The sequence below is a fragment of the Ochotona princeps genome, chromosome 4, assembly GCF_030435755.1.
Source record: "Ochotona princeps isolate mOchPri1 chromosome 4, mOchPri1.hap1, whole genome shotgun sequence".
Classification (NCBI taxonomy): domain Eukaryota; kingdom Metazoa; phylum Chordata; class Mammalia; order Lagomorpha; family Ochotonidae; genus Ochotona; species Ochotona princeps.
The window spans coordinates 7,440,540-7,466,779 of record NC_080835.1 but is presented as its reverse complement, the minus strand read 5'-3'; the positions used below and the strand labels follow the sequence as shown (position 1 = coordinate 7,466,779).

Sequence of the window (26,240 nt, the reverse complement as noted above, 5' to 3'; positions counted from 1 at the left end):
GGAGAGACAGAAAGATCTTCCATCTGCTGGTTCATTCCCCAAATGGCTACAATGCCTGGAACTGAGCCACTCTGAAGCCAGGAGCCTCTTCTGGGTCTCCCATGTGGATGCAGGGTCCTGAGGCTTTGGGCCGTCCTCTGCTGCTCTCCCAGGCCACAAGCAGGGAGCTGGATGGGAAGTGGAGCAGCTGGGACATGAATTAGTGCCCATTTGGGATCCTGGTCCTTGCAAGGTTGGGATTCAGCTATTGAGTCATTGTGCTGGGCCAGGAACTCACCTCGGTGTCTCCCTCCCTGGTGGGTGGTGCCGGAGAGCAGCTCCAGCTGACTTGAGAGCTTGCAAGGGACGTGTGGACTTGCATAAAGACAAGAAGGAGGTGACGTGACCCACTACGGCATGATGCTCATAATGGACAACTCAGAAAGCTGCCTTCTTTATTTATACAGAAATCATCACAAGCTTTAGCACAACATCCAATTGTTTCATTTTTACCTCATTATAAAAGAATGATTACAAAAACAATCCTAAAAAAACATTATTATTATTTTACTTCAGAGACAATATTTTCAGTAAGCTATTCACTAAACATAAGCTAATATTACTTAGAATATCAAGAATACAGAATTAAAAAGAAAGCTAATAAATGAATTGATAAAGGCACGTATTATGGATTATTTCTTTTTTTTTAAAAAAAAAGACTTATATATTTTATTGAAAAGGCAGATGTACAGAGAAGAGGAGAGACAGAGAGGAAGATCTTCCATCCGATGGTTCACTCCTCAAGTGACCGCAATGGCCGGTCCGCGCCGATCTGAAGCCAGGAGCCCAGAACTTCCTCCAGGTCTCCCATGCAGGTGCAGGGTCCCAAAGCTTTGGGCCATCCTTGGCTACTTTCCCAGGTCACAGACAGGGAGCTGGATGGGAAGTGGGGTTGCTGGGATTAGAACCAGTGCCCATATGGGATCCTGGCGCGTTCAAGGCGAGGACTTTTAGCCTCTTGGCCACGAGTCCAGATGCTTTTTTAAATCTTATAATTAGTCATATACTAATTACCATCACCTTCACCTAGCACTGATCCAATTGTTTTTTGCTCTTTTGTCAAAGGGCAGTGAAAAGGATCAGGCCAACTCAGCCTTTCCACAAACAGAGGGCCTTTACAAGAAACTTCTTTTTATCTTTTTTTTTTTTTTTTTTTTTAAAGATTCATTCATTCCATTACAGCCAGATATACACAGAGAAGGAGAGACAGAGAGGAAGATCTTCCGTCCGATGACTCACTCCCCAAGTGAGCCGCAACGGGCCGGTGCGCGCCGATCTGAAGCCGGGAACCTGGAACCTCTTCCGGGTCTCCCACATAGGTGCAGTGTCCCAAAGCATTGGGCTGTCCTCGACTGCTTTCCCAGGCCACAAGCAGGGAGCTGGATGGGAAGTGGAGCTGCCGGGATTAGAACCGGCGCCCATATGGGATCCCGGGGCTTTCAAGGCGAGGACGTTAGCCGCTAGACCACGCCGCCGGGCCCCTTTTTATCTTTTTAAACTGTTTTCTTTCTCTAAATGTAAGTGCCAATATAAGGTAGAAGTTTTAACCATTTTTCTTTGGGGGTTCACATTTGTCTCCCTTTAGAAAATGCCCCGCTTTCCGAAACCAAAATGCTTCATTTCATGTGTTGTAACAGTTCAAAGCTGCACAGTAAACACTTTGTACCTCCATGATTGCCATCTGTTTCAAGATACTATCAAGCCATTTCTCTTTTTTTTTTTAAAGATTTATTTATTTATTTTTATTACAAAGTCAGATATACATAGAGGAGGAGAGACAGAGAGAAAGATCTTCCATCCGATGATTCACTCCCCAAGTGAGCTGCAACAGCTGGTTCTGCGCCGATCCGAAGCAAGGAACCAAGAACCTCTTCCGGGTCTCCCACGCGGGTGCAGAGTCCCAAAGCTTTGGGCCGTCCTCAACTGCTTTTCCAGGCCACAAGCAGTGAGTTGCATGGGAAGTGGAGCTGCTGGGATTAGAACTGGCGTTCATATGGGATCCCAGCGCATTCAAGGCAAGGACTAGCCACTAAGCCATGATGCCAGGCCCCCAAGCCATTTCTTAAGGAAAACATTACTTACATTAGGGCAAGCTCCAGGACAGAGGTGGGCACATAATAAGATGTTTGGGGACAATGTGGGTTCAATTGTGCTATTGTATGCTTTTAGCTGTGTGTCATTGTCTTACGTTGCTAAAGACACTTTTACCATAACATGATTGATCAGTATGAGGTATTATACCAGTTACAGGGATCATCTCACATTTGCAGAAAAACAACAACACCCTCAGGAAAATTCTATGCAACATCAGAGAGGTGATCAAGTGTCCATACAGTGGGGTGAGGCAGAAATGAGGTGGCCAGAGACGTTCCTGAGGGCCTTGCCACGCAGTCAGAAACTCCTCGTAGCCTTGCTGACGGAGGAGTGGTGCTAGTCACACCCTTGCTCCATCTGTGCCAACTGCGTGGCTTCCCGCCGGGCGGCAGGGATGATTGGGCTAATGTCATCTATGGCTCTCCAAGGTGCAGCAGGGAGGGGTTGGCCTAAAAGCAGAGCAGGTGGGATCCACATCTGTGCTCCAGCATGGGAAGTGAGTGTCAAAGGTGGTTTCTTACCTGGTTTGCCGCAGTGCTGGTGCCTGGCGCCATTTATTGAGGTGGGTAGATGGGGTTGGATGGAGGAACTGGTAGCGACAGGGAACTAAGGAGCTGAGTGTTCAAGTGTCCCTCAAAACGGGAGGTCGGGAGAGGGGGAAGCTCAGAGAGGAGGTGCACACTAGACAGGACCGTGTGAGCAGTCGCAGGGAGGCAGCCCTCACCCCAAAAAAGATCTTGTGTTTATTTACCTGAGAGTCCGAGTCACAGAGAGGGAGAAATACGTCTTCCGTATGCTGCTTCACTCCGCACTCAGTCGCCATGGCTGGTCTGATGCTGGGGGCCCGGAGTTTCTTCTCTTCTTTTTCTAAAAAGATGTATTTATTCATTTATTGGAAAGTCAGAATTACAGAGGAGAGACAAAAAGATCTTACATCTGCCACAAAGGCCAGAGCTAAGCCAATCCAAAGCCAGGAGCTAGGTGTTTTTTCAGGGTTTCCCATGTGGGTACAGGGTCTCAAGGCTTTGGGCCGTCCTCGACTGCTTTCCCAGGCCACAAGCAGGGAGCTGGATGGGAAGTGGAGTAGCCAGGACACGAACTGGCACCTGGCGCATGCAAGATGAGAGGACTTTAGCCACTAGGCTACTGTGCCAGGCCCTAGAGCTTCTTTAGGTCTCCTGCATGGGTGCAGAGATCGGATCCGATGACTTGAGTTGTTCTCCACAGCTCTTGCAGATGCAGGGAGCTGGGTGAGTGGAACAGCTGGGACATGAATCAGAACCCGTATGGGATGCCAGTGCTAGAGGCAGAGGCTTAGCCGGCAACGTCACCATGCCGGCCGCAAGCCACTCTTTGCCTCATTCCTTTCCCTTTCTTTGGCATGGAGAGGCTTATTACAAAGAGAGGGGCAGGAGTGAAGGACTGAACGTCCTTCTTGGTGGCACCTTGCTCTTGGCTCTCAGCTCCTCCTGCTTCCGCTTGGCCCAGATGCGCATGCCCACCTGTGGCAGCTGTGCTTCGGCTTGCTCATGTTCTTGGTCACCTGGTGGCCCTTGTTGGGGCCCACGGCCATGCAGCAGCGCAGAGCTGTGGCTGCGGCTTTGCAATCGCAGCCTTCTTCGTCCTCACGTATGTAGCCATGCACTTGAGACTTAGTTGGAATGATTTTGCCAAATGCTGAATTTGCTGATTAGCTACTAAGAGCCTAGCATGGATCCTGCCTCACCCCTAATTCTAATCCGTTGGAAGTCTTGGTCCTGTATCTTGGGCTGATGCAGCAGTAGCTTCCTAGCTCCAGAGCACCATCTACTGGTTAAACCTCGGTTCTGACAGCAGGGCTTTCGCTTGCTCTGTCTCTTCCACTCTCGCTAGTGACTCTGTTCCCAAGTCAGCACCCATGCAGCTTTTCTCCAGGTCCATCTCTGAACGGTGGTGCTCCCCCAGGGCCTCTGGGCCGCCTTGTCTTCCCAGGACTCACCCTGGCAGTCTTGGGGATGCCATTACTGAGCTGACCACTCTCAGACCTATCAAGTGATCAGTTAATGAACTGGAAATACTTTCTCTTCCACTTAGGTTCCCTTTGTACGTTGTCTGAAAGATTTGGAAGGTAGAATGGCGGATCTTTCACCTGCTAGTTCACTCCACAAGTGACACCTAGTGGTCTTCCCTTGGTGCATTAGCAGCAAGATGGGATTTGGAACTCAAACGCTGGCGCTTGAACATGGATGGGATGGTGCCACAGCAAGCAGCAGCTCAACCTGTGTGCCACAGTGCCATCTTTCCTCCCATGCAGCTTTCTCAGTCCATAACATACAGAAAGTGGGAATAGGAAACACTTTCTCTAGCTATTTTGAGACACATGTAAAGGTGTTCATAACTGGAAGGTAGGTGCAGCAGAGATGTCTGGTAAGGACCTCCACAACTAGATGTTTGTCAGCAGCTCCACCTCCTCAGTAACCAAAGTTGAGGGAGATAGCTGCAGATGCTGCTCCCCACGTGAACCCCAGAACTGCAGGTCTCTCGTGTGGTGACAAGGGCCCAGTCATCTTCCAAACGAGGCCTGGAAGGGAGCTGGAAGGACAGCAGAGGAACCAGGACTGATATGGGATGCTGGCATAGAAGGTACTATAGAAGGAACTAGCGTGTCTCAACGCCATCCCCTCCAAGGAAAGGGAAATCATTGAACCAACACCTCACCACGGACAACCCTCATCCTGCCTTCCAGCATGGTTCCTGTGCTCCCTTCACTGGAGAGTCAACAGGAGCCTCATGCAGACTGAAGTTGTTCCAAGTATTCAAAACGTGAACCACTGAACTGCCAGTCTGATGCAAATTGTTCTGTAGTTGAAGTGATTGCTCACTCCCACCATGCAGCCACTCAGAGTGCCTCTTTACACTAGAGATAGGATCACCACAAAATGGCAACCAACACTGCAGATGATGGCCCCCATCCACTTACACTGGCTGTGGACACCTAGGAGTCCAGCTCTCGAGGTTGACAGCATGTGCCCAGTGGGTAGCACAGCTGGGAACTCCTTATAGATGGGGGTTTGGTTGGGTAACTTGCACTAGAGCCACCTTTGGGATCTTGCAGTCCCTTCCATCCACCCTCCATATTAGTAAGAGATGTGCAATCTGCTCCAGTTTAAAGATTTGTGGATCAGAAAGGAAACCACATCTCAGGTGAGGGTTGTTTATTGGGGAAATTGGTGGTTGATCCATTTTCCAACTGAAATACGAAAGCTAACTGCTTTAGAATTACAGAATTCTGTAGGCCAGTAATACTTAGGCCAACCACAGCTTACTAGCAAAACATGTAAAGTTCAAAATCTCCCTCTGATCATACCAGTCAGACATGAATCGCACAAGTGGTTACAAAGAAAAATAGCTTTATTGGAAAACTTGCATTGACTTAAGGTTCACGTTGAATGATTTTGAAAGTTCTTAAATCCTCAAAGACTTGAGAATCCTATAAGGGGGGAAAAAAAAGCATGTCATGTTAGTTGGAAAAGGAAATGTTTGTAATGCAAGCAGTATCCTGAAGCTACACTTTAAATGCTCAACAGATACCTACCATCTATATATACACACAGCTTGTTTTCTGTTCAGGCCTGGAAATAAAAAATGTTTATTATGGCACCTGCTCAAATAATGTTTCTCTTCTTATGTATAGCCATCGTCCCTCAGACAGTTCCTTCTGGAACAGGTTCTCCTCTTTTCCCCCAGCCAGCCCCAGTGGGTTCACCTTTGCAGGCTCTGGGACCAGGACAGGAAGTTAGACGTGTGAGTGTTTCCTCATTGGGACATCCCAGTTCAGCCCACTGGGCATTCAAGACTGCTTACCTTCACCTGCAGGTAAGTTCAGCCGTAACAGCTCAGCTTCACTGCAAGACAGGAAAGAACAGCATACCTGTAAGGCTCTGTAAACTTCCAAGGCACAGCAGCACTTGTTAGTCTCTCTATAGGCTGCAGAATGCAGCCTACTGCTGGAGCTCACAGATCAGGGAGTACCTTTCAGTCAGAGTACTCAGACTGGGGCGGTAGGAACTCATCATGAGTGAGCAGCTCAGGCACTTAACAGTGCCAGAGGAGACAGAGGGCAAATGTTGCTGAAAAATATTTACCTCAGATCAACTCTGGCGGTCTCCAAAGTTCTGTACCTAAAACAAAAAGATGGAGCCCATCAGGGTCACTTGCACCAAAATCACGTGCAATCTACCAAAGATTTAAATGTTATCAGATTTCCGAGTCTCAACAGTAAACCATCAGCCGAACGAGATTCCATGGAAGTCATCACGTAAGCCCAGGAAGGCGCCTGTGCTGACCCAGTATGTTTTACTGTGTGTATGTTGTAGCCACTCACCTGGTGGAAACGAAGCACGCTGCGCAGTGAGCCGGTCACCAGCGACGGGACCTGCAGGTGAGAAGCCTATGGTGAAGGTGCCTCCAGGAGGCCTCCCCGGTCCCGCCTTCCCCAGTTTCTCAGGTGTTCACATATTTTCATGATCAATCATAGTGAGCTAGTTTGATTCATCCCAGAAACTGCCTACTTGGTGGTGTGATCCCCAAAAGAAAAACCAACTGACCTCCTTGCTCTGAAGACTCCAGAGCAGCCCAGGTCACCTGCAGAGCAGCAAAAGATTCAGTCAGCTTAAGGCGGGCCTTGTGGGTACCAGATGGCAGATAACCAGGGCAACGCAACCTCAGACAGTTCCTTAAGGAACCAGTTGGCATCCTATCTCCCAGTCACCCCAGTGGGTTCACCATTTCTGGCTCTGGGATTAAACCTGGGATTAAGACAGGACATGGAATCCTCACTGGTGCCAGACCCCAGCATGTGACTTCTCAGTCAGCACTTACCCTCAGAGAACTCCACCAGGAAAGCCTGTGGAAAGGGAACACGATGTGATTTCCTAATCTTCCGAGGAGATCCACGTCCTCTTGGCTAACAACTGCCATCAGAACTCTAACATGCTATTAATTGTCAGGCCTCACAGAACATCAGTTTGATTGTCTCTAATCATCTGACAGTTGAAGCAACAGCACGCCTTTCCACCCACCCCTACGCTGCTACGTTCTCTTCCACTTATATTTCAAGAGGAACAGGTGGAGGCAGCAAAAAAAGCAACCAGAATAACCACCTGTTCTCGTGCTTAGATAGTATTTGAGGGCCACACCACCCTTCAAGTCCCCCATCTAATTACCTGCGTTCACCCTGGCCAGCAACGGAGTTCCTCCTGACAGGGCAGGAGACACTATGGACAAAGAGGGACATTCACATTTCTGTATTAAGCAGCCATCGTTCCCCAAGGACCCTAGAATCCTCCCAGCCCACTTCTCAGTAGAAAGTCGACATCACAGCCAGTCAGCCATATGCTTGTCATTTGCGTTCATCATTAAGTGGTCACCCCAGGGCCGCCCCCTCCCGTCCACGCAGCACGTGTCCCCACCTGGAGCGTCGCGGGGACGCACGGATCTGGCCGCATGGTCCACACAGGAGGTCCCCTCGAGCCGGACCCCATCTGCGAACAAAGAGGCCTTGTAGTCACACCCCAGGCATGCAGGTGCGATGCAGCCGCCGGCTACCCACAGTGCTGCTCAGTATTTCGCTTTTTCTCCACTAAGTCCTCAGCAAGAGAGAGTTCAATAGCGAAGCTCATCCCCGTAGCACTCCCCGCCCCGCCTAGCCCGGTTGCACATGGTTCAGCACAACTTACTGAGCCGCGCGCCTCCTCCCGAGCCTGCAAACGCGCCCTCCGAGTCCTGGAGGGAGAACCTGGGGTCAGGCGGGCACGTGGGGCGCGCCGAGCGGCCCGGGGCTGGCAGCGGCCGTGCAGGCCCGGCTCCTCAGAGCTACTCGTCCTCACGGAGCTCAGCACAGGTCTGTGAAGGGGTCCTCATCACAGGGAGGGCCGCCCGCCGCCATCTTGTCCTCCACGTCTCCCCGCGCTCCTTCCCGAAGCCTTGAAGACCCGGGGGAGCAGGCCCTCCCGGCCCTGGCCTCCACACGGCACCATGCAAAATGCCCTAAGGCAGAGGGTGCGTTCATCTAAGGTCAACACCACCCCAAAAGCAAGATCTTACACACCAACACCTACCTCCCGAGAAATGGAGCGAAAACGAGACCTAGCCCCCCTCCTGCAGTCGCTTAAATAGCATCCCGCAAAGATCCACGGGATGTAGGGGCGGAACTGAGCAGGGCGCACGCGCAGGAGGAGAGCGCGGGAGTCGAGGCCGGGGCGGGAGGCGGGGTCCTGCGAGGCGCATGCTCCCCGCGAAGCTGCGGCGCGGGGGAGGGGAAGGAGGCGCGCATGCGCTGTGGGGGAGCGCGGAGGCGTGCCGACTGCATTGCAGCGGTCCGCTGGGAGTGTGCGCGAGCATCCTCGCGGGACGGTCCTTCCCTATCTCCGCCATCCACCCTTCCGCCCTGCCTCGAAACCCCCTCGTCTGCACTCCCCCTAAGCCCGTGTGCGGGATCCGCCTCCATGGAGCCCAAGGACCCCGAGCTTCCCGAGCCGGAGGCCGGCATCCTGTCGGATCCTCGCGAGGCGCCCGCTGCTCTTTCGGGGACTGGTGTCCAGGGTCTCGCCGCGGGGGGCGAACCAGGTACGGGGCGGCGGGTCCCTTCTCACGTGGGAAAGGGTTCTGTGCTAGCAAGAGTTGCGTTAGTAGTAATGAGGAGAAGTGAGGCCGGGATGTCGCCCCGTGGGGGCTGCGTAACCCTCCCCCAGCGCCGACTGGTTGGTTGTTCGGGTGCTGGAACACGTCTCGGATAAGATACGTAGCTCTTTAACAGAATTCAGAATGTCTAAGTGCGTGCTAGTTAACCAGAATACGTCTGTGGGCCAAAAGTGGCTGGTGATCGTGAGGTAGAGTTCATGACAAGGTAGGGCTTAAAAAAAAGAGAGAGAAGTGGATGCGGTTTTTGGAAGCGATGGAGGGGTGGCAGGGACAAGCACCTGCTGGGCACCAAGGTACTGCACGGAGCAGAGTGTCCTGTCCCTCCGTGGGGGACATACGGGGTAGACAAACCAGTACCTCCTAGCAGGTAAGTGCTGGGATAAAAATAAACTGAGAAGGGGAAGGGGTGCTTTGGGGTGGAGGCAGAGAATTGTAAAGATGTATTTATTTTTGTTGAATTTACAGAGAGGAGATGGAGGCCTCAACTGATCACAACAGCCAGAGCTGAGCTGATCCGAAACCCAGGTCTCCCACGCGGGTGCAGGTTCCCAGGGCTTTGGCCCATCCTTGACTGCTTTCCCAGGCCACAAGCAGGGAGCTGCATGGGAAGTGGAGCAGATGGGATACAAACTGGAACCCATATGGGATCCCAGTGCTCACAAAGTGAGGACTTTAGCTGCTAGGCTACTGTGCTGGGCCCATCCTGTGTATATATTTTAAAGGATCTATTTTGAAGAACTACAGAGGGGTGTACAGAGAGGTCTTCCATCTGCTGCTTCGCTTCTCAAGTGGCTGTGACGGCTGGGTCTGGCCCAGGTTGAAGCCAGGAGTCTGCAACACAGGCGCTGAAGTCCTTAGGCCATCCATCTGCTTTTCCAGGCCATTCTACGAGAGCTGGAATGGAAAGCTGGAGCAGCTTGGGTGGGAGAGCAGCCGATGGGAGAGAGGACACTTTTTTTTTAAGATTTTATTTTTATTGCAAAGTCAGATATACAGAGAGGACAAGAGACAGAGAAGAAGATCTTCCATCTGATGAGTGACTCCCCAAGTGAGCGCAACGGTCGGTGCTGCCCCGATCCAAAGCCAGGAGCCAGGAACTCTTCCAGGTCTCCCATGTGGGTGAAGGGTGGGCCGTCCTCCACTGCTTTCCCAGGCCACAAGCAGGGAGCTCGATGGGAAGCAGGGCTGCTGGAGGATGGCCCAAAGCCTTGGGAGACCTTGAAGAAGCTCCCGGCTCCTAGCTTTGGATTAGTTCAGTTCTGGGCTTTGCTGCCATTTGGTGGAGTGAACCAGCAGATCAGATACTTCTGTTTCCTTCTCTCTGTAAATCTACCTTTAAAGAAAAAAGTTTATTTGTTTGGGGCCAGTGCCGTAGGCCCACTGCTACACGCAGCATCCCATATAGCACTGGTTTGAGTCTCAGTTACTCCACTTGCTGTCAGTGAGCGAGTGCAACAAGCTGCTAATGAGCTTGGGACAGTGGAGGATGACCCAAATCCTTAGGCCCCTGCTCTGTGTGGGAGACCTGGAAGAAGTTCTGGCTCCTGGCTTAACACCATTCAGTTCTGCTGTTGCAGCCATTTCAGAAGCTAACCGGCAAATGGAATATCTCTTTCTTTGTCTCTGTGACTCTATCTTTTAAATATATGTTACTTTAAAAATTAATTTACTTGAAAGAATTACAGAAAGAGGGAGACACAGATCTTCCATCCCTGGTTTACTCGTGAAACCGCCACAGCCAGCTGGAGTTGTGCTGATCCGAAGCCAGGAGATTTTTCTGGGTCTCCTGTGCGGGTTTAGCATCCCGAGGCCTTGCGTGATCCTGTAATGCTTGCACTAGGCACATTAGCTGGGGGCTGGTTGGGAAGTGGAGCTACTGGGACTAGCACTGGAGTCCGTATGGAATGCCTGAGTCTAGGGTGTTAATTTAGCTTGCTACACACAAGGCTCTCTAATTTCCCCATCCCAGATTTAAATTTGGTGGAAATATGCAAGTTTCATGATCTCCAAAATAGTTGAGTTTTGCTAATTTTTCTCCTTGAAATAAGGTAGGAAGAAAACATTCTGTGAACAAAGGATGTATTTCCCAAGTGAGTGGAATGTACGTGTGTGTAGAGGTATGAGTGTGTGCTCATGTATTTTGTTGACTTCAGCAGTAGGGTGGTGAGTAATGGCAGATGAGAAAAATGTGTTGAAAAAGATTAGTCGAGGGTATTGAGTGTTAATATTAATCCCTGCTGCTCTGTTTCTCTGATGCAGCTCCCGGCTGATGCGTCCTGGAAGGTGGCAGGTGGCCAACACAATTGCTTAGACCCCGTCACCCATGAGGGAGACCTGGGGGGGAATTCTGGTCTCCTGCCTTTGGCTGGGCCTAACCCTGGCTGTTCAAGCATTTTTCTTCTTTCTCTTTTTTTTTTATGTCTTTTTCTTTTTTCCTTTTCTTTATTTTCAATTTGAAAGGTAGAATTACTGGCAGAAGGAGCTACAGAAAAGTGGAGTAGCTTGCGCTGCAGGTGGCGGCGGAACCCTGGGCACCGCAGTACTAGCCATCGCAGGCCTTTGGAGAGCCAGTGACGGGTGGAAGCTCTGTTTCTCTGTTATTCTGCCTTTCAAATAGATGAAAATACTTGAATACATTATTATTATTTTAAAAGATATATCTACTTTTATTGGAAAGATAGATTTACAGAGAGAAGGAGAGGCAGAAAGATCTTCCATCTGCTGGTTCACTCCCCAAGTGGCTGCGACGGCCGGAGCCGAGCTGATCCAAAGCCAGGAGTCTCTTCCGGGTCTCCATGCGGGTACAGGGTCCCAAGGCTTTGAACCGTCCTCCATTGCTTTCCCAGGCCACAAACAGGGATGTGGGAGGGAAGTGGAGCAAGTGGGACACGAACCAGAGCCTCTATGGGATGCTGGTGCATGCAAGGCAAGGACTTTAGCCACAAGGCTTCCGTGCCAGATCCCCATGAATACATTATTTAATTAATTTATTTAATATTTGCTTTCATTGGAAAGGCAGATTTACAGACAGAAGGATAGGAAAGATCTTCCATCTGCTGGCTGAAATGGCCAGAGCTGAGCTGGTCAGGAGTTCTAGCAGCCTCCTCCCGGTCTCCCACGTGGGTGCAGGGTCTCAAGGCTTTGGGCTGTCCTTGACTGCTTCCCCAGGCCACGAGCAGGGAGCTGGATGGGAAGTGGAGCAGGCAGGACAAGAACCAGACACTGGATGAGATGGTGGCGCTTGCAAGGTGAGGATTTAGCCACTGAGCTCTCATACCGGGCCCCTCTGAAACACTTTTTAAAATTATGATTTCAGTGGGTTAACTAATTCACACTGCCGTGCAGCCATCATCACCATCTATCAGTCTCCAGAATTTTTTTTCCATCTTCCATATTGAAATTCCATAACCACAGCTCTACTTGCTGTGAATGTACCCATATTGGATGCCCTGCTTTGACGTGGAGGATTAGCACCGAAAAAGTGGGTTTGCGCTGACTGCCATAGCGTTTGCTGGAGGAGCATCCCTGCCCTCATCTGGCAGCAAGAGGCACTGCATGCTGGGCTGTTAGCTGGGAGAAAAGAGAATACAGAAGATGCCAATTAAAAAAAAAGGAGGGCCCTGTGGAATGACTCCATGGCTGAATCTTCACAAGCGCCAGGATCTCCTGGGCGCCGGTTCTAATCCCGGCAGCTCCACTTCCCATTCCAGCTCCCTGCTAGTGGCCTGGGAAGGCTGTGGAGAAGGCCCAAGTACCTGGACCTTTGCCACCATGTGCGAGACCCAGAGGAAGCTCCTGACTCCTGGCGTGGGATTGGCTCAGCTCTGACCATTGCGGCCCCTGGGGAGTGAACCAGAGGTTGGAAGATCTCTCTGTTTCTTATTGTAAGAAGTTAACTTGTATGTGCCTTCAAAGGCCCTATCCCTGTCTCCCTGAGTGAAAGGTGTTGGGGTGCCCTGTGTCCCGTGTCCTCTTGCCTCTGCATGGCTGAATTGCTTTATTTATTGCCTGTAGTTATAGATTGATTTGTCTATTTGCTGGTTCATTCTGCAGATATCTGTGTTGGCTGGGGCTCGGTCTGACTGAAGGCAGGATCCAGGAGTTCATCCTGATCTGCAGGGACCCAAAGCACTTGAGCCGTTTTCCTCTGTCTTCCCAGGTGCATTAAATGGAAGCTGGAGGACTGATACCCTGGCATAGCCAATTAAGCCTTAGCGTATGGCGCCAGCATCCTATATGGGCACCTGTTCAAGACTGCTGTTGCACTTCTCGTCCAGTTCCCTGCTTATGGCCTTGGAAAGCAGTGGATGGCTCAAGTCCTTGGGTCCCTGCACCCACATGGGAGACCTGGAAGAAGCTCCTGGCTCCCAGCTTTGGACCATCCCACCTCTGCCCAATGCAGCCATTCGTGTAGTGAACCCCTGGGTGGGAGATTCTTTGTCTCTTTTTGTAACTTTGCCTTTCAAATATAAATAGATAGATCTCAAACAGAAAAAAAAAATGGGGAGCGGGAAATAATTAATGGGACCAGGGATGAAGCAGAGGTAGAAGAAGGGTGAGGGAAAGTTATTCTGTCTGGGGAATCAAAATGAGCTGTCACTTGAGCTAGGTCTTCAGTGATGGGGACGCCTGGAGAAATGGGTGTCTGGAGTGGCTGGAGGGCAGGTCCCTGGCAAAACTGGGGCTGTAAGTTAGGAAATTGACTTCAGCCACCCAGAGTCGTGCTCTCCCCTCCCCCGGCATTGAGTGAGGACATTTTGGGGTGTTTGTTAGAGGACTTGGCTCTGGTTCTGAACTTTGAGATTTCCTGCTGGGCATGAAGTCCACAGAGAAACCCCTGGGTGGCATTTTTTTTATCCGGCATGCCCATGGTACCTTAGACCTGTTGTTATCTGCATATGCAAGGAGCCCCAGCCTCCGCCCCCATGCTGGAGTAGAAAGGGGAGGGGGTGTGGCAGAGGATGAGACTTTTGCACCCCCTTTTTTTTGTTACTTCACATCTTTGGTTTTCCAAGCAGACAGCAATCCTGGCGTCCAGCCTAGGTGGGAGGGGAGAAAGAACCTGTTTCCTTAAGCTCTGAAAATAACCCTCTGGCCCTGTTCGGGAACGGGCAGTCCCCGAGAGCCTTGGCACCTCACCCTGTTGATGTCTAAGTAGTCCCAGCTGGGAACCCTGTGTCGGTACCACTTCCCTCCTTCCCGGGGCCTCTGAGGAGGAGGAGGGCTTCGAAGCCTCTACAGCGCCAGCTGCCTTGGGGCCTGGCATTGCCAGGTGGGGAAGGGGACTGGCCCTGGCTTCTGGGGGTGGCTCCCACTGCTGCAGTCCCCTCCCCCGCGTCCTCAGCCCTTCATCCTAGAATTCAGTCAAGTGAGTACACCCTTGTAATGTAGGAGTGCCGAACAGCTAGTTGTTGCTTGCGGAATTAGCTACCACACATTCCAGCTGAGACAAGTGCGAGCAAGCAGGCCCTGCGGGAAGCCGAATTCCAGCAGGCGGGGAGAGGAGGGGGCCTGGGGGGCGGGAGAGGCAGAAGTCGGGGCTGCTGGGCTTTCTGAGTGCCAGTGGGGGTGCGGGGCAAGTGGAAAGTGTGCTGTTCTAGGTGGTCACTAGCCCGCGGAGGGGCCTGAAGACACTTCAGGCTTGATTTGCAGGTTGCTGGGTGGGGAGAAACCGCGCAGGGGTGGGACTCCCGGGTCTTCCCGCGCCCCACCTCAAAGGGGCGGCCCGGGGCGGGGCTCCCCGGCGCCCTGCCCAGCCCGGTGCCCGCGCCCCACAGACGCCGGAGGGGACGCACAGCCCAGTCACACGGGCCACGAGAGACCGCTGGCTTCGGGGCCGAGCCGCCGCCTGACCGAGGGTTGTCTCCGGTTCCGCAGGCACCATGAGCCAGGACACCGAGGTGGATATGAAGGAGGTGGAGCTGAACGAGCTGGAGCCCGAGAAGCAGCCGATGAACGTGGCGTCTGAGGCGGCCGTGGCTGGCGGCGCAGAGAAGAACGGGCTGGTGAAGATCAAGGTGGCCGAGGACGAGGCGGAGGCGGCTCCGGCGGCCAAGTTCACGGGCCTGTCCAAGGAGGAGCTGCTCAAGGTGGCCGGCAGCCCCGGCTGGGTGCGCACGCGCTGGGCGCTGCTGCTGCTCTTCTGGCTCGGCTGGCTCGGCATGCTGGCCGGAGCGGTGGTCATCATCGTGCGGGCGCCGCGCTGCCGCGAGCTGCCGGCTCAGCACTGGTGGCACAGGGGCGCCCTCTACCGCGTCGGCGACCTGCAGGCCTTCCAGGCCCGCGACTCGGGCGACCTCGCGGGTGAGTGAGGGCGAGGCTGGCCCTGGGCTGCTCGGGTCCCCAGCGTCCATCCCCCTCCCCCCTCGCCCCTGCCCTCCCCGCGCGCGGTCCCTTTGTGTTCCCTTCTGGAACTTTGTCTTGGGCGGGCTGACTCAGCATCCTCCCTTCCCAGGAGGAGGCGGCTGGAGCCGGTCACAACCGGTTTGTGCAGTGTGGAGGCAGGCACCTTGCATCAGCTGCCCTGAGGCTCTCGGCGGGGAGCCCTGCCCATTAACCCCTCGGCCTCTCCTCCTCCAGGTCTGAAGGATCGCCTTGACTACCTGAGCTCGCTGAAGGTGAAGGGCTTGGTGCTGGGCCCCATTCACAAGAATCAGAAGGATGATGTCGCGGGGACCGACCTGAAGGCCATCGACCCGGCTCTGGGCTCCAGGGAAGATTTTGACAGTTTGCTGCTGGCTGCCAACAAGAAAAGTGGGTGTCCTTAGGAATCTGGGGGTGGGGGGGTAAGCAGGGCAGTTTTATGTGGCTCACTCTTACCTCACATTTACAGCAAAACACAGGGGGAGGTTTGTTAGGGTCCCCAAGCTAAGATGGGTGTTACATGGTTTGGGGGTGCTGAGGGCCCTCAGGGGCCTCGGTGTCCCTGTTTGCAAAATGTTGACTTACACTTGCAGACATTGGGGGGAAAGAAAAAAGACTTGAAAACAGCGTTGCAGCCAAGTAGGGAAGCACAATTGAAGGGTCCCCCAGTGCGGCCTTCGTTTTCTGAGCTCGCGTGTGCTTAAAGGGGATCAGGTCTGCCAGGCTTCAGCCCCGAGCCTTTGTACCCTGTGGCGCAGGTGGTTTCCTCTGCTCCCTCAAAAATCTCACGCGTGCCTCCTCCTGCCCACTGTTCCAGGCATCCATGTCATTCTGGATCTCACCCCCAACTACCTGGGCGAGAACTCCTGGTTCCTCCCCACTCAGGTTGATGTTGTGGCCGCCAAGATGAAGGTGCGTGTTGCCCGTGGTGGCGGGGAGCGGGGAATGCTAGGCCGGCCCTGGCGCGAGGGGCCCGCAGTGGCAGGAATGTGGCCTCCCGGGCCTAGAAGGATGGACCTGCAGGGCGCTCACCCTGGTTTTTCCTCATTTCCGTGAGGCTATGGATCAGACAGGGTCAGATGTCACTGCAGCTTTGAGCTGTCCCCTTCTGAGAGAGGAAGCCCTTTCTGGGTGGGAATCTTGTCCCGACTGGCTTCCCAGGTCTTGTTTGATGTCCTTGGAGTGGAGCCCAGTCTGAAAGTGGAAGCCCCGGTGGCTTCCTATGTCTGGGACTGTGCCAAGTGTGTTAAAGCTCTTTCCTGATTCCCAGTGTGCCCACGTCTCTCATGTGCACACGGGGAAGCTGAGGTGGGGGGGCTTCAGTTCTGCTCCTGCAGTCCGCCTTTCCCGAGTGTAGTCTCCAGGGCTCTGAATGTGGCCTTCACTCCCTGCGCCTGGGGTCTAGGACACCAGACAAGAAACGGAGTTACATTCTGATACCTTGCTGGCAGCCCGAATGTTTTAGGTATTGATTTATTTTAAAGATTTATTTATTTTTATTAGAAAGTTGGATTTACAGAGAGGAGAGGCAGAAAGATCTCTCGTCTGCTGCTTCATTCCTAAAGTGGCTGCAGCGGCCGGAGCTGAGCTGATCCGAAGCCAGGAGCTTCTTCCGGGTCTCCCACGTGGGTGCAGGGTCTCAAGGCTTTGGGTTGTCCTCGATTGCTTTCCCAGGCCACAAGCAGGGAGCTAGAAGGGAAGTGGAGTAGCAGGACTGAGAACTGGCGTCAATATGGGATGCTGGCGCATGCAAGGCAAGGGCTTTAGCCACTAGGCTGCTGCCCTGGGCCCAGCCAGAATGTTTTAGACACTTGATTTTTACTTAATGGAAGGGTGTAGTGAGAGATGGAGACAAAGATCTTTTATTTGCTGGTTAACTCCCAATTCCTGGCAACATCTGGGGCAGGGAGCTCAGCCCGGGTCTCCCACAAAGATGGATTGCAGGGGCCGTACCATCCGAGTGGGAGACCAGGATGGAAATCCTGGCTCCTGGCTTTGGCTGGCTCAGTCCTTGAAGTGAAACGGCACACACCTCACTCTGCCTTTTAAATAAATGAATTTTAAAAAGTTATTTTTAATGTCAGAAATACAGAGAGAAAGAGGTCGAAAGATTTTTCATCTGTTGGTTCATTCTCCCAATGGCTGCAGTGGCTGGAACCGAGCCAGTCCAAAGCCAGGAGCCAGAAGCCTAGAGCCTCCTCCAGGTCTCCCACACTGCTGCAGGGTCCCAAGGCTTTCCCAGGCCACAAGCAGGGAGCTGGAAGGGAGGTAGAGCAGGCAGGACACGAACTGGCACCCATACAGGATCCTGGCAAGGATCTAGCCACTAGGCTATTGCGTGGGGCTCTAAAAAAATAGATCTTTAAAAAAGACGGCATGTGGGGAAAGCTGCTGCCTATGGTGCCAGCATCCTGTATGGGCACTTGTTTGAATGCTGACGCACCTGGGAGGCAGAGATTGGTTAGGTACAGTTTTGAAGTAAAAGACAGTGGGGAGGGAATGTTTTCAGAGGGTGTGTCGCGAGGGGTGACGATGCAGATTAGACCGCATGGATTTGGATTTATGGTAGGCCCGTCCCCCTGGACCTCTCATAGTGTCCCATGCCAGAGCAAACTGGCCCTGAACCATTGCCCGGCCTCTTCTCCATAGGTTGTTGGCACTGAAGTGGGTCGCACAGTAGAAAAAAAAAAAGAAGATGGCGATTAGAGGGGAAGCCCTTGGGGCTGGGGAAGGGGCTCCTGCTTCAGCCCACCAGCTGAGGGAGCGGCGGGACTCGAGCCAGAGCCTGTTCCGAGCTGGACGTCTCTCTCAGCCCCGTCCCCACTGCCCCAGGGTCCCCGGGGTTCTGCTTTGAATCTAAATGTTTGACGCTTGGCCTTGGTCCGACCAGCCCTTGTGCTCTCACAAAACTCAAAGAAAACTTGGCTCTGGGAAAACTTGGAGCCTTGTCCCTGCTTCTGCCTGAATTACAGGAACACCAACATAGGAGCCCTTGTGACCAGGGGGCAGAGGGACTCTGGGACAGAATGAGTGGCTTTCTCAGGCCATGGCGAAGTACACTGGCCTGCTGAGCCTTGGTCCAGCTGTCGATAGCTTTTTTTTTTTTTTCCATATGCTTTACTAGAAAGACAGATTTACGGAGAAGAGAGACAGACAGAAAGATGTTCCATCTGCTGGTTCACTCCCAAAGTGGTCTCAGTGCCCAGAGCTGAGCTGATCCAAAGCCAGGAGCTTCTGGGAGTCCCACACAGGTGCAGGGTCCCAAGGCTTTGAGCTATCCTCCATGGGGTACAAGCAGGGAGCTGGAGTAGACTGGGGGACATGAACTGGCACCTACATGGGATCCCAGAGTGGATGAAGGGTGAGGATTTAGTCACTAGGCTACTGCACCAGGCCCTCAATAGCTTTTGTGTTTTTGTGTTGCTTGCAGGAAGCTCTGGACTTCTGGCTGCAGGCTGGCGTGTATGGCTTCCAAGTTCGGGACGTGGAGAATCTGACGGTAAGTTCCCTTTTCAGGTGAGAGGCCAAGTGTGCCCGAGAACCGAGGGCCTCAGTTAGGCCCAGGGCATGCTCCCTGGTCCCTGACTCCACCTTTTCCTTCTAGAATGCAGCCTCACACTTGGCCGAGTGGCAGAACATGACTAAGAGCTTCAAGGAAGACAGGTGGGTGCCAGCCTACCCTTTCCTGGGCTCATCGGCTCCCCTGTGGGAGCCCTGCCGTACAGAGCTGGGTCCCGACAAGGGCAGTTCCCGGGCCAGGGGACTCTGTTGACCTCCAGTCTTCTCCCTTTGCTGTCCTGTGCCAACCCGGGCACCTCCCGCTGCAGGCTGCTACTTGTAGGAACTGGGTCCTCTGGCCTTCGTCCGACCCTGGACCTGCTCGAGTCCACCAAGGACCTTCTGCTGACCAGCTCGTACCTGGCATCCTCCACTTTTACTGCTGAGCATACGAAATTGCTCATTACCCAGTATTTGAACGCCACGGACAGTCACTGGTGCAGCTGGAGCGTGAGTCCTGGGAGTGGTGGGAGCAGGGAGCCCGTCGGGGACTGGAGGCAGAGGTGGACTCTGGGCTCACCAGTGTCTCGGTCCCTGCAGCTGTCACAGGCTGGGCTGCTGACTTCCTTTGTGCCGGCTCAACTCCTCCGACTCTACCAGCTGCTGCTCTTCACCCTACCCGGAACCCCTGTTTTCAGCTACGGGGATGAGATTGGTCTGCAGGCCACGCTTCCTGGACAGGTACCGTGTGCTCTCTGCCCAGTACACTGGGTTCTGTGGGTGGTGCCTGAAGGACAGCCTTGGGGTAGAGCTGGGGTTGACTCCTGCTGAGTCGCATAGTTCATAGCTGTGTGGCCTTGGGCAAATTCTTTTACCCCCTTGCATATTGGCCATCTTTTCTGTGATCCTGCGTTTTCTTAAGATTTGTTTATTTTTATTGGAAAGGCAGATTTATAGAGAAAAGGAGAGAGAGGGAAGCTTTGGACTGTCCTCTACTGCTTTCCCAGGCCACAAGCAGGCAGCTGGATGGGAAGTGGAGCAGCCAGGACACGAATTGGTGCCCAAATGGGATCCTTGTGCTTTAGAAAGCAGGGGTTTGGGCCCGGAGTGATAGCGTGGTGGTTAAAGTCCTTGCCTTGCACGCCTGGGATCCCATATGGCACCGGTTCTAATCCCGGCAGCCCCACTTCCCATCAATCTTTGTTTGTTTTTTCCCCATCAATCTTAAAAAAAAATGCAAGCAGGGGTTTTAGCTACTAAGCCATTGCACTGAGCCCAGTCCTCCATTTCCTTTAAGGTTGGTTAGGATTGGGAGTGGGCATTCGGTACGGCAGGTGGCTCCATATGGGACTCGTCGGAACCACGCCAGAGAGCCTGGGTTCCATCCTGGCCCTACATGAGATCTTGCTGTTGTGATGCCGTCCCCGGGAGGCAGCTCCTGTACTTGGGTCCCTGCCAAGCACGTGGGAGATCCGGATTGAGTTCCAGGCCACTGAAGTCATTTTGGAATTGACCCAGTAGATGGGAGATCTATAATGCTGCCTTGCGTATGAATACATCTTAAAAAAGAAATCCTGAGGAGGGAATTGAGGGACCCGGCTCCTGGCAGCTGAGGGGCAGTGTGCACGGGAACCTTGCCTGGGGGGCCTCCTGGTCCATTGGAAGCCAGGTGTGGACGTGTTTGTGAGATGAGCCTGCGAGAGTGAGCTGAGGCATTGTTCAATTCCTGCTGTCTGCCCTCCAGCCTGCCAAGGCCCCAGTCATGCTGTGGGATGAGTCCAGCCTGCCCAGCGCTTCTGTGGGGGCCAACATGACGGTGAAGGTAAGCAGCCCTGGCCTGCAGAGGGTGGGCGGACGCTGCTACAGACCTGCTCACCCCGGGTACCCTGACATCCCTTCTGCCATGTCTTCATCATTCTTAGGGTCAGAACGAAGACCCTAGCTCGCTCCTGTCCCTCTTCCGGCGGCTGAGTGACCAGCGGGGCAAGGAGCGCTCCTTGCTGCACGGCGACTTCCACGTGCTCTCCACCGGCTACAGCCTCTTCTCCTACGTCCGCCACTGGGACCAGAACGATCGGTTCCTGGTGGTGCTCAACTTTGGGGACGTGGGCTTGTCAGCCAGGCTGGGGGCCTCCAGCCTGCCTGCCAGCGCCAGTCTGCCAGCCGAGGCCAACCTGCTGCTCAGCACCCACCCAGGCCGCGAGGAGGGCACCTCCCTCGCACTGGAGCAGCTGCACCTAGAGCCTCACGAAGGGCTGCTTCTCCGCTTCCCCTACGTGGCCTGACCCTGGACCTGACCCTGGACCTGACCCTGGACCTGACCCTCCCCGGCTCCACCCCAGGCCCTTGCGGTCTGGGCTCTTTTTTTTTAACTGTTGCGGATTACAGATGTACCCACAAATGGGGGGTTTGGTTTGCTGCCTTCAAATAAAAGTCACCCCCATCTGAAGAGCTTGGGTCTTGCCTCTTCCTCTCTGTCACAGCAAGAATTTCTTTCTCTCCTCCCCTCCCATCCCCTCCCCGCAGTGGTTTTATATGAATGTTGTGTTGGGGACCTAGGCCAAGAACTGTCCTTCAAGGGTCAGCAGCAGGGAGGTCCACGCCTCTTCCGCCAGGCCAGGCCAGGCCAGGTGCTCTCCAGAAGCCTTGGGTCTGGCTGACTGTTTATTATCCTTGCGCAAATTTTTCCAGCCGAGGTGGTCAGTGCTCCTGTTGTTGCAGATTTTGGCCTTTTTAGGTGAGCATCAGGTGGGATGGCCCGGGCCATAAAAGGTACTTGCAAACATATAAGAGGGCACTCATCCAGAAAGAACTTTGTGAGCTCTCAGTAGGTGCCAGGATCCATTCCGGGCCTGCACGTTACATCAGGGCGAGGTACGGAAATCCGTGCTTCCTTGAGTGATCCCATTCTTCATGGTGAGACAGGTACACTTTGCTTATAGTGCAGTGTGGCATACAAAGTATAGAACATGGGTCTGGTGTGGTAGCCTAGTGGCTAAAGTCCTCACTTTGCGAGCACTGGGATCCCATATGGGTTCCAGTTTGTATCCCATCTGCTCAACTTTCCATGCAGCTCCCTGCTTTTGGCCTGGGAAAGCAGTTGAGGACCCTGTGCCCGCATGGGAGACCTGGAAGAGGCTCCTGGCTGCTGGCTTTGGATTGGCTCGGATCTGGCCGTTGTCACTTGGGAAGTGAACCAGCAGACGGAAGACCTTTCTGTATTTCCTTTTCTCTATCTGCCTTTCTAATAAAATAATAAATCTTTTAAAAAAAAGTGCAAAAGATGTCTGGACATCTTGAAGTGGAGGCTAGAGCAAGTGCGGAGCCCAGTGGGGGGGGTTCCCAGAAGGCATTGCTAGGTGCTGTGGGAGAGGCATAGCTGGTAATCTGGAGAGCCAGGTGGGGGGAAGGTTGAGATAGGTTACGAAGTGTGATGAATGTCATTCCAGACACTACCAGCTGTTCGGGGTCCCCATGACCACCCTGGGGAGTAGTACATCCCAGCCTCCCAGGTGGGTGGCAGGGACCCTAGTACTCAGGCCGTTGTTGCTTCTGCCCTCAACCACACCCAGGGTGTGCATTAGCAGGAAATGGACACGGGAGCCATGCTGGTGTGCGATGTCCAGCGTCCCAGAGCCAGCCAAAGACAAACTATCGGGCAGCTCTGTGTTCTTGCCCAGCATCCTGGAGGCATAGATGTGCCGAGTGGCCCCTTGTGCAAGGAAGTTCGCCTGGACTGCTGGCATCCAGCCTTGGTTCAGTCACGTCCTGTCTTTGGAACTGGCCTTTCCTCTAGGGGTTGTGTGCCCCATTGACATGTTATCCCAAGTTCAGGGACCTGAAGGTAAAGGCCAAATGTGTGTGGCAGATGAATTCAGCGTCACACAGAGGGCCTGACATTGGGTTATAACACAGAGCGATGTGGCTAGATTTGGAGTTCCGGAGCTCCTTAGCTGTCCAGCTGGGTAGCAGGGAAGCTGCCTAGGTAGGTTTGCTGTTGTATCCTGGAACAGGCCACTCACTGGAGGTGCTCAGAGGTGTGTGGACCCAGCGTTGGATCCTGCTGTAGTCTTTTAGGCTTCACATTCCTATGGGCTAGATTTGGCCTTCCCAGCATTCTTAGGGAAAACAATTTTTTTAAAAGATTTTTAATTTTTATTGCGAAGTCAGGTATACAGAGAGGAGGAGAGAAGAAGAGGAAGATCTTCCTCCAATGATTCACTCCCCAAGTGACTGCAGCGGCTGGTGCTGCGCTGATTCGCAGCCAGGAGCCAGAAAGTTCCAGGTCTCCCATGAGGGTGCAGGGTCCCAGGGCTTTGGTCTGTCCTCTACTGCTTTCCCAGGCCACAAGCAGGGAGCTGGATGGGAAGTGGAGCAGCCGGGATTAGAATCAACGCCTATACGGGATCCCAGGGCATTCAAGGTGAGGACTATTAGCCACTAGGTCACCGCGCCGGGCCCCAATTCCACTGATTCTATGCATTTGACTCTAGTAATTCCCCGTTGCCTGGGGTTTCAGTTACCCATGGTCAGCTATAGAAAATTCCAGAATAATACAAAAACTTTAGATTGCCCACCATTCAGAGTGGTTCAATCAGACTTTTTTTTTCTCTTTTTTCATTCCTGTTTTTTTATTACAAGTGGAGTTTTATATAGGCTTTTTTTCCCCACTTTATTTATTTGAAAGGTAGAGTTACACAGTGAGACAGCCAAAGAGAGTTCTTCCATTTGTTGGTTCAAGCACAAAATGATCTTAACTGTTGTGGCTTGGCCAGACTAGGCACTTCATCTGAATCTCCCATGGGGGTACAGGGGCCCAAGGAATTGGGCTTCCCCTCTGTTGCTTTCCTAGCAGGTTAGTACGGTGCTGGGTCAGAAGTGGGGCAGTGGGGCTTGAACTGACACCCCTATGCGATGTCCAGTACTGCAGGCAGATGTTAAGCCTGCTAGCGCAGACCCCTACAGACCCGGCATGTGAATTCCTTTGCCCCACATACTCACTGTAGGCACTCACCTATTGCTTGATGTCTGGGCTGTCAGACCAACTGCCTGGGGTTTGGCAAATGCTTCCGATAAGTAATCAGGTAGAAACTGTTGACTTGGGGAAGAAAAAGATTATATAGATTTTTTGAGGGGAAGATTGATAAGGGAGAGATTTTCCATTTACTGATTCTTTCTCCATATATCCACAACAGCTGGGGCTAAGCTATGCAGAAACCAGGAGCCAATTAACTCACTCACTTCCATCCGGACCAGCTGTGGGGGTAACTCACCGTGGCCTGCTTGGGAGGCAGCCGTGAGTTATGCTCCACTCCACTCAGACCAACTTTTGGGGGCTGGGGCATGGGTCTAGGGCAGCCCTGGTTCTCCCAAGTGTGCTGTCCAGACCGGCTCAGGGATGGCTGTGGGTTGAGAGTGGCAGTATTGCTGTCAGTGTCTTCCCCATGACACAGTCCCCTGAGCCCACCAGCAACCCCTGCCCTTTTCAGAACTGCTGTTGATCTCACTGGTGGGAAGCAGCCAGCTGTTTCGTGGTGCGTGGAGATGTCAGATCTCGGGAACTGGTGAGTGTGTGCCGTGACATTGGCTAAGAATGCCCGGGGCCTAGGGGGCTATGAGCGGCACAGAACAAGGGCTGCTGTGGCCCCTGCGGCAGTGGCTACCTCTCTGGAGAAGATCCTCCTGGGTTTCAGGTACCTGTGCGAGGAGGTGGAGGGGCCAGCCCTCCTGGCTTAGGGGGATGCCGCTGCCTGAGTCCCCCATGTGCCTGGGAGGCTGGTCACCTGAGCCTCCCAGGCTCTGCATCTCATTGAACGATCATCCAGCCTGCTCCTGTGAGTCAGCTGAAGTTCAGAAACCAATCCTGAAAGGCAAATAGATGCCAGCAACTACTCAGAATAATGGGGGACACAGACATGGGAACTGACTGGAAACTCTCTGGCTTCAAGATAGACCCATTAGAGAAAATAGAAATTTACAAACCTGGGATACACAAGTCTTGTTTGTCTCATCAGTGAGAAATAGTAACAGAAGATAAGATGAATCTATATCCTTCAGCAACCTTTAGGATTAAGGGTGGGGTGATGCTCGCTGATGGCCAGGAGCTGAAGCCACACTCTCCTGGTATAATCATTACATTAGGACTCATTCCACAGGAGGAACTTTCTCCAACCTGGGACCGAAGTAAGCAGTCCCCAGATGAGGCATGCTAAGCTTGGCAATCGGGAGGGTTGCCTTTCGCAGCAGGCCAGTTCCACCAGTTCTGCAGACCAAGGCCCTGTTCTATCAGCGTGTATCCAAGACAACACGCTGCAGTGTCTCAGCTCTGCAAATGTAACCTCAGGGCCTAGGAGAAGCAGGCCCAGATGTGTGGGAGACTCGGTAGAGCTCCTGGCTCCAGACATCAGCCTGGCCTATCCTGTGTCAGGACGGCCATCTGAAATGAAGCAGTGGACTGAACACTTCTCTCTTCTCTGCAACTCTAATTTATTTTAAGATTTTATTTTATTTGAATTGAAAAGGCAGATATACAGAGAGGGAAAGAGACAAAGATCTTCTGTCCATTGGTTCATTCCCCAAGTGGCCACAACTGCTAGAGCTGTGCTGATCCAAAGCCAGGAGCCCGGAGCCTTTCCTGGGTCTCCCATGCTGGTGCAGGGTCCCAAGGCTTTGGGCCGTTCTTTCCCAGGCCACAAGCAGGGAGCTGGATGGGAAGTGGAGTTGCTGGGATTAGAACTGGTGCCCATGTGTGATCCCAGTGCATTCAAGGTGAGGACTTTAGCTGCTAGGCTACCGTGCCAGGCCATATTCTGGATGTATAATCAGATGTATAGTTTGCAAATATTTTCTTGATTCTGTTGGTTGCCTCTTTGTTGAGTATTTTCTTTTTTGTGTAAAAGCTTCTCGCCTTGATTTAATTCCTTTGGTTTATTTTTGCCTGTGCTTCTGCAGTCGTCTTTTTTTTTTAAATTAATTTATTTTTATTTGAAAGATTTTACAGAGAGGGAAGGAGAGACAGGGAGGTCTTCCTTCAGGTGATTCACTTTCCCAAAGGACCCCAATGGCCAGAGCTGAGCTGAGCTGACCTGAAGCTAGGAACCAGGAGCTTCCTTTAGGTCTCCCATGTGGGAACAGTAGCCCAGGGTCTGGGCCGTCCTCTGCTGCTTTCCTAGGCCATTAGCAAAGAGTTGCGTTGGAAGTGGAACAAGCAGGAACAAGCAAAACACACGGGACGTGGGAGTTGCAAGGCAGAGGATTAGGCTGCTGAGGCGCTGCGCGGGCTTGCTCCTGGTTCTGGAGTCTTACCCGAGAAGTCTTAGCCTGAGACAGTGAGAATTTCCTCTATGTTTTCCTCTAGTAATTTGCTGGTCACAGGTCATAGGTTCAGACCTTTTCTCCCTTGCAAGTTGATTTTAGGGTTCGGGGGTAAGGCAGGGTTCTTGTTTCATACCTGTGATGCAGAGATCCAATTTTTCCGACACCACTGTTGAAGAGACAGGTAGTGATTTTAGCTCAGTTGTCAAAGATAAGTTGATTGTAGGTGCATGGAGCTTTGGGGTTTCTAA

General features: G+C 52.8%; 1 protein-coding gene and 8 non-coding genes across 9 annotated transcripts; 2 read left to right on the top strand and 7 right to left on the bottom strand.

Moving 5' to 3' along the window:
* Positions 1–5,811: 5,811 nt before the first annotated feature.
* Positions 5,812–5,937, bottom strand: LOC118760629 (small nucleolar RNA SNORD22). The gene has a single exon (XR_004996894.2). It is a non-coding gene; the product is annotated as a small nucleolar RNA SNORD22 (small nucleolar RNA).
* Positions 5,938–6,127: 190 nt separating this feature from the next.
* LOC118760634 (small nucleolar RNA SNORD31) lies at positions 6,128–6,195 on the bottom strand. The gene has a single exon (XR_004996899.2). It is a non-coding gene; the product is annotated as a small nucleolar RNA SNORD31 (small nucleolar RNA).
* Positions 6,196–6,364: 169 nt separating this feature from the next.
* On the bottom strand, positions 6,365–6,434 carry LOC118760633 (small nucleolar RNA SNORD30). The gene has a single exon (XR_004996898.2). It is a non-coding gene; the product is annotated as a small nucleolar RNA SNORD30 (small nucleolar RNA).
* A 176-nt stretch (positions 6,435–6,610) lies between these two features.
* On the bottom strand, positions 6,611–6,675 carry LOC118760628 (small nucleolar RNA SNORD29). Its single transcript, XR_004996893.2, has one exon. It is a non-coding gene; the product is annotated as a small nucleolar RNA SNORD29 (small nucleolar RNA).
* Positions 6,676–6,831: 156 nt separating this feature from the next.
* LOC118760630 (small nucleolar RNA SNORD22) lies at positions 6,832–6,956 on the bottom strand. Its single transcript, XR_004996895.1, has one exon. It is a non-coding gene; the product is annotated as a small nucleolar RNA SNORD22 (small nucleolar RNA).
* A 130-nt stretch (positions 6,957–7,086) lies between these two features.
* Positions 7,087–7,162, bottom strand: LOC118760631 (small nucleolar RNA SNORD28). Its single transcript, XR_004996896.2, has one exon. It is a non-coding gene; the product is annotated as a small nucleolar RNA SNORD28 (small nucleolar RNA).
* A 564-nt stretch (positions 7,163–7,726) lies between these two features.
* LOC118760632 (small nucleolar RNA SNORD26) lies at positions 7,727–7,801 on the bottom strand. Its single transcript, XR_004996897.2, has one exon. It is a non-coding gene; the product is annotated as a small nucleolar RNA SNORD26 (small nucleolar RNA).
* Positions 7,802–8,451: 650 nt separating this feature from the next.
* Positions 8,452–20,960, top strand: SLC3A2 (solute carrier family 3 member 2). Its single transcript, XM_058662891.1, has 10 exons — positions 8,452–8,739; positions 14,692–15,117; positions 15,394–15,567; positions 15,995–16,089; positions 18,608–18,676; positions 18,782–18,840; positions 19,005–19,185; positions 19,276–19,416; positions 20,420–20,497; positions 20,598–20,960. Exons 1-10 carry the CDS (start codon positions 8,619–8,621, stop codon positions 20,958–20,960), a joined length of 1,707 nt encoding a protein of 568 aa, XP_058518874.1. The 5' UTR covers positions 8,452–8,618.
* Positions 17,724–17,856, top strand: LOC118759614 (small nucleolar RNA SNORA42/SNORA80 family). Its single transcript, XR_004996304.2, has one exon. It is a non-coding gene; the product is annotated as a small nucleolar RNA SNORA42/SNORA80 family (small nucleolar RNA).
* Positions 20,961–26,240: the final 5,280 nt, after the last annotated feature.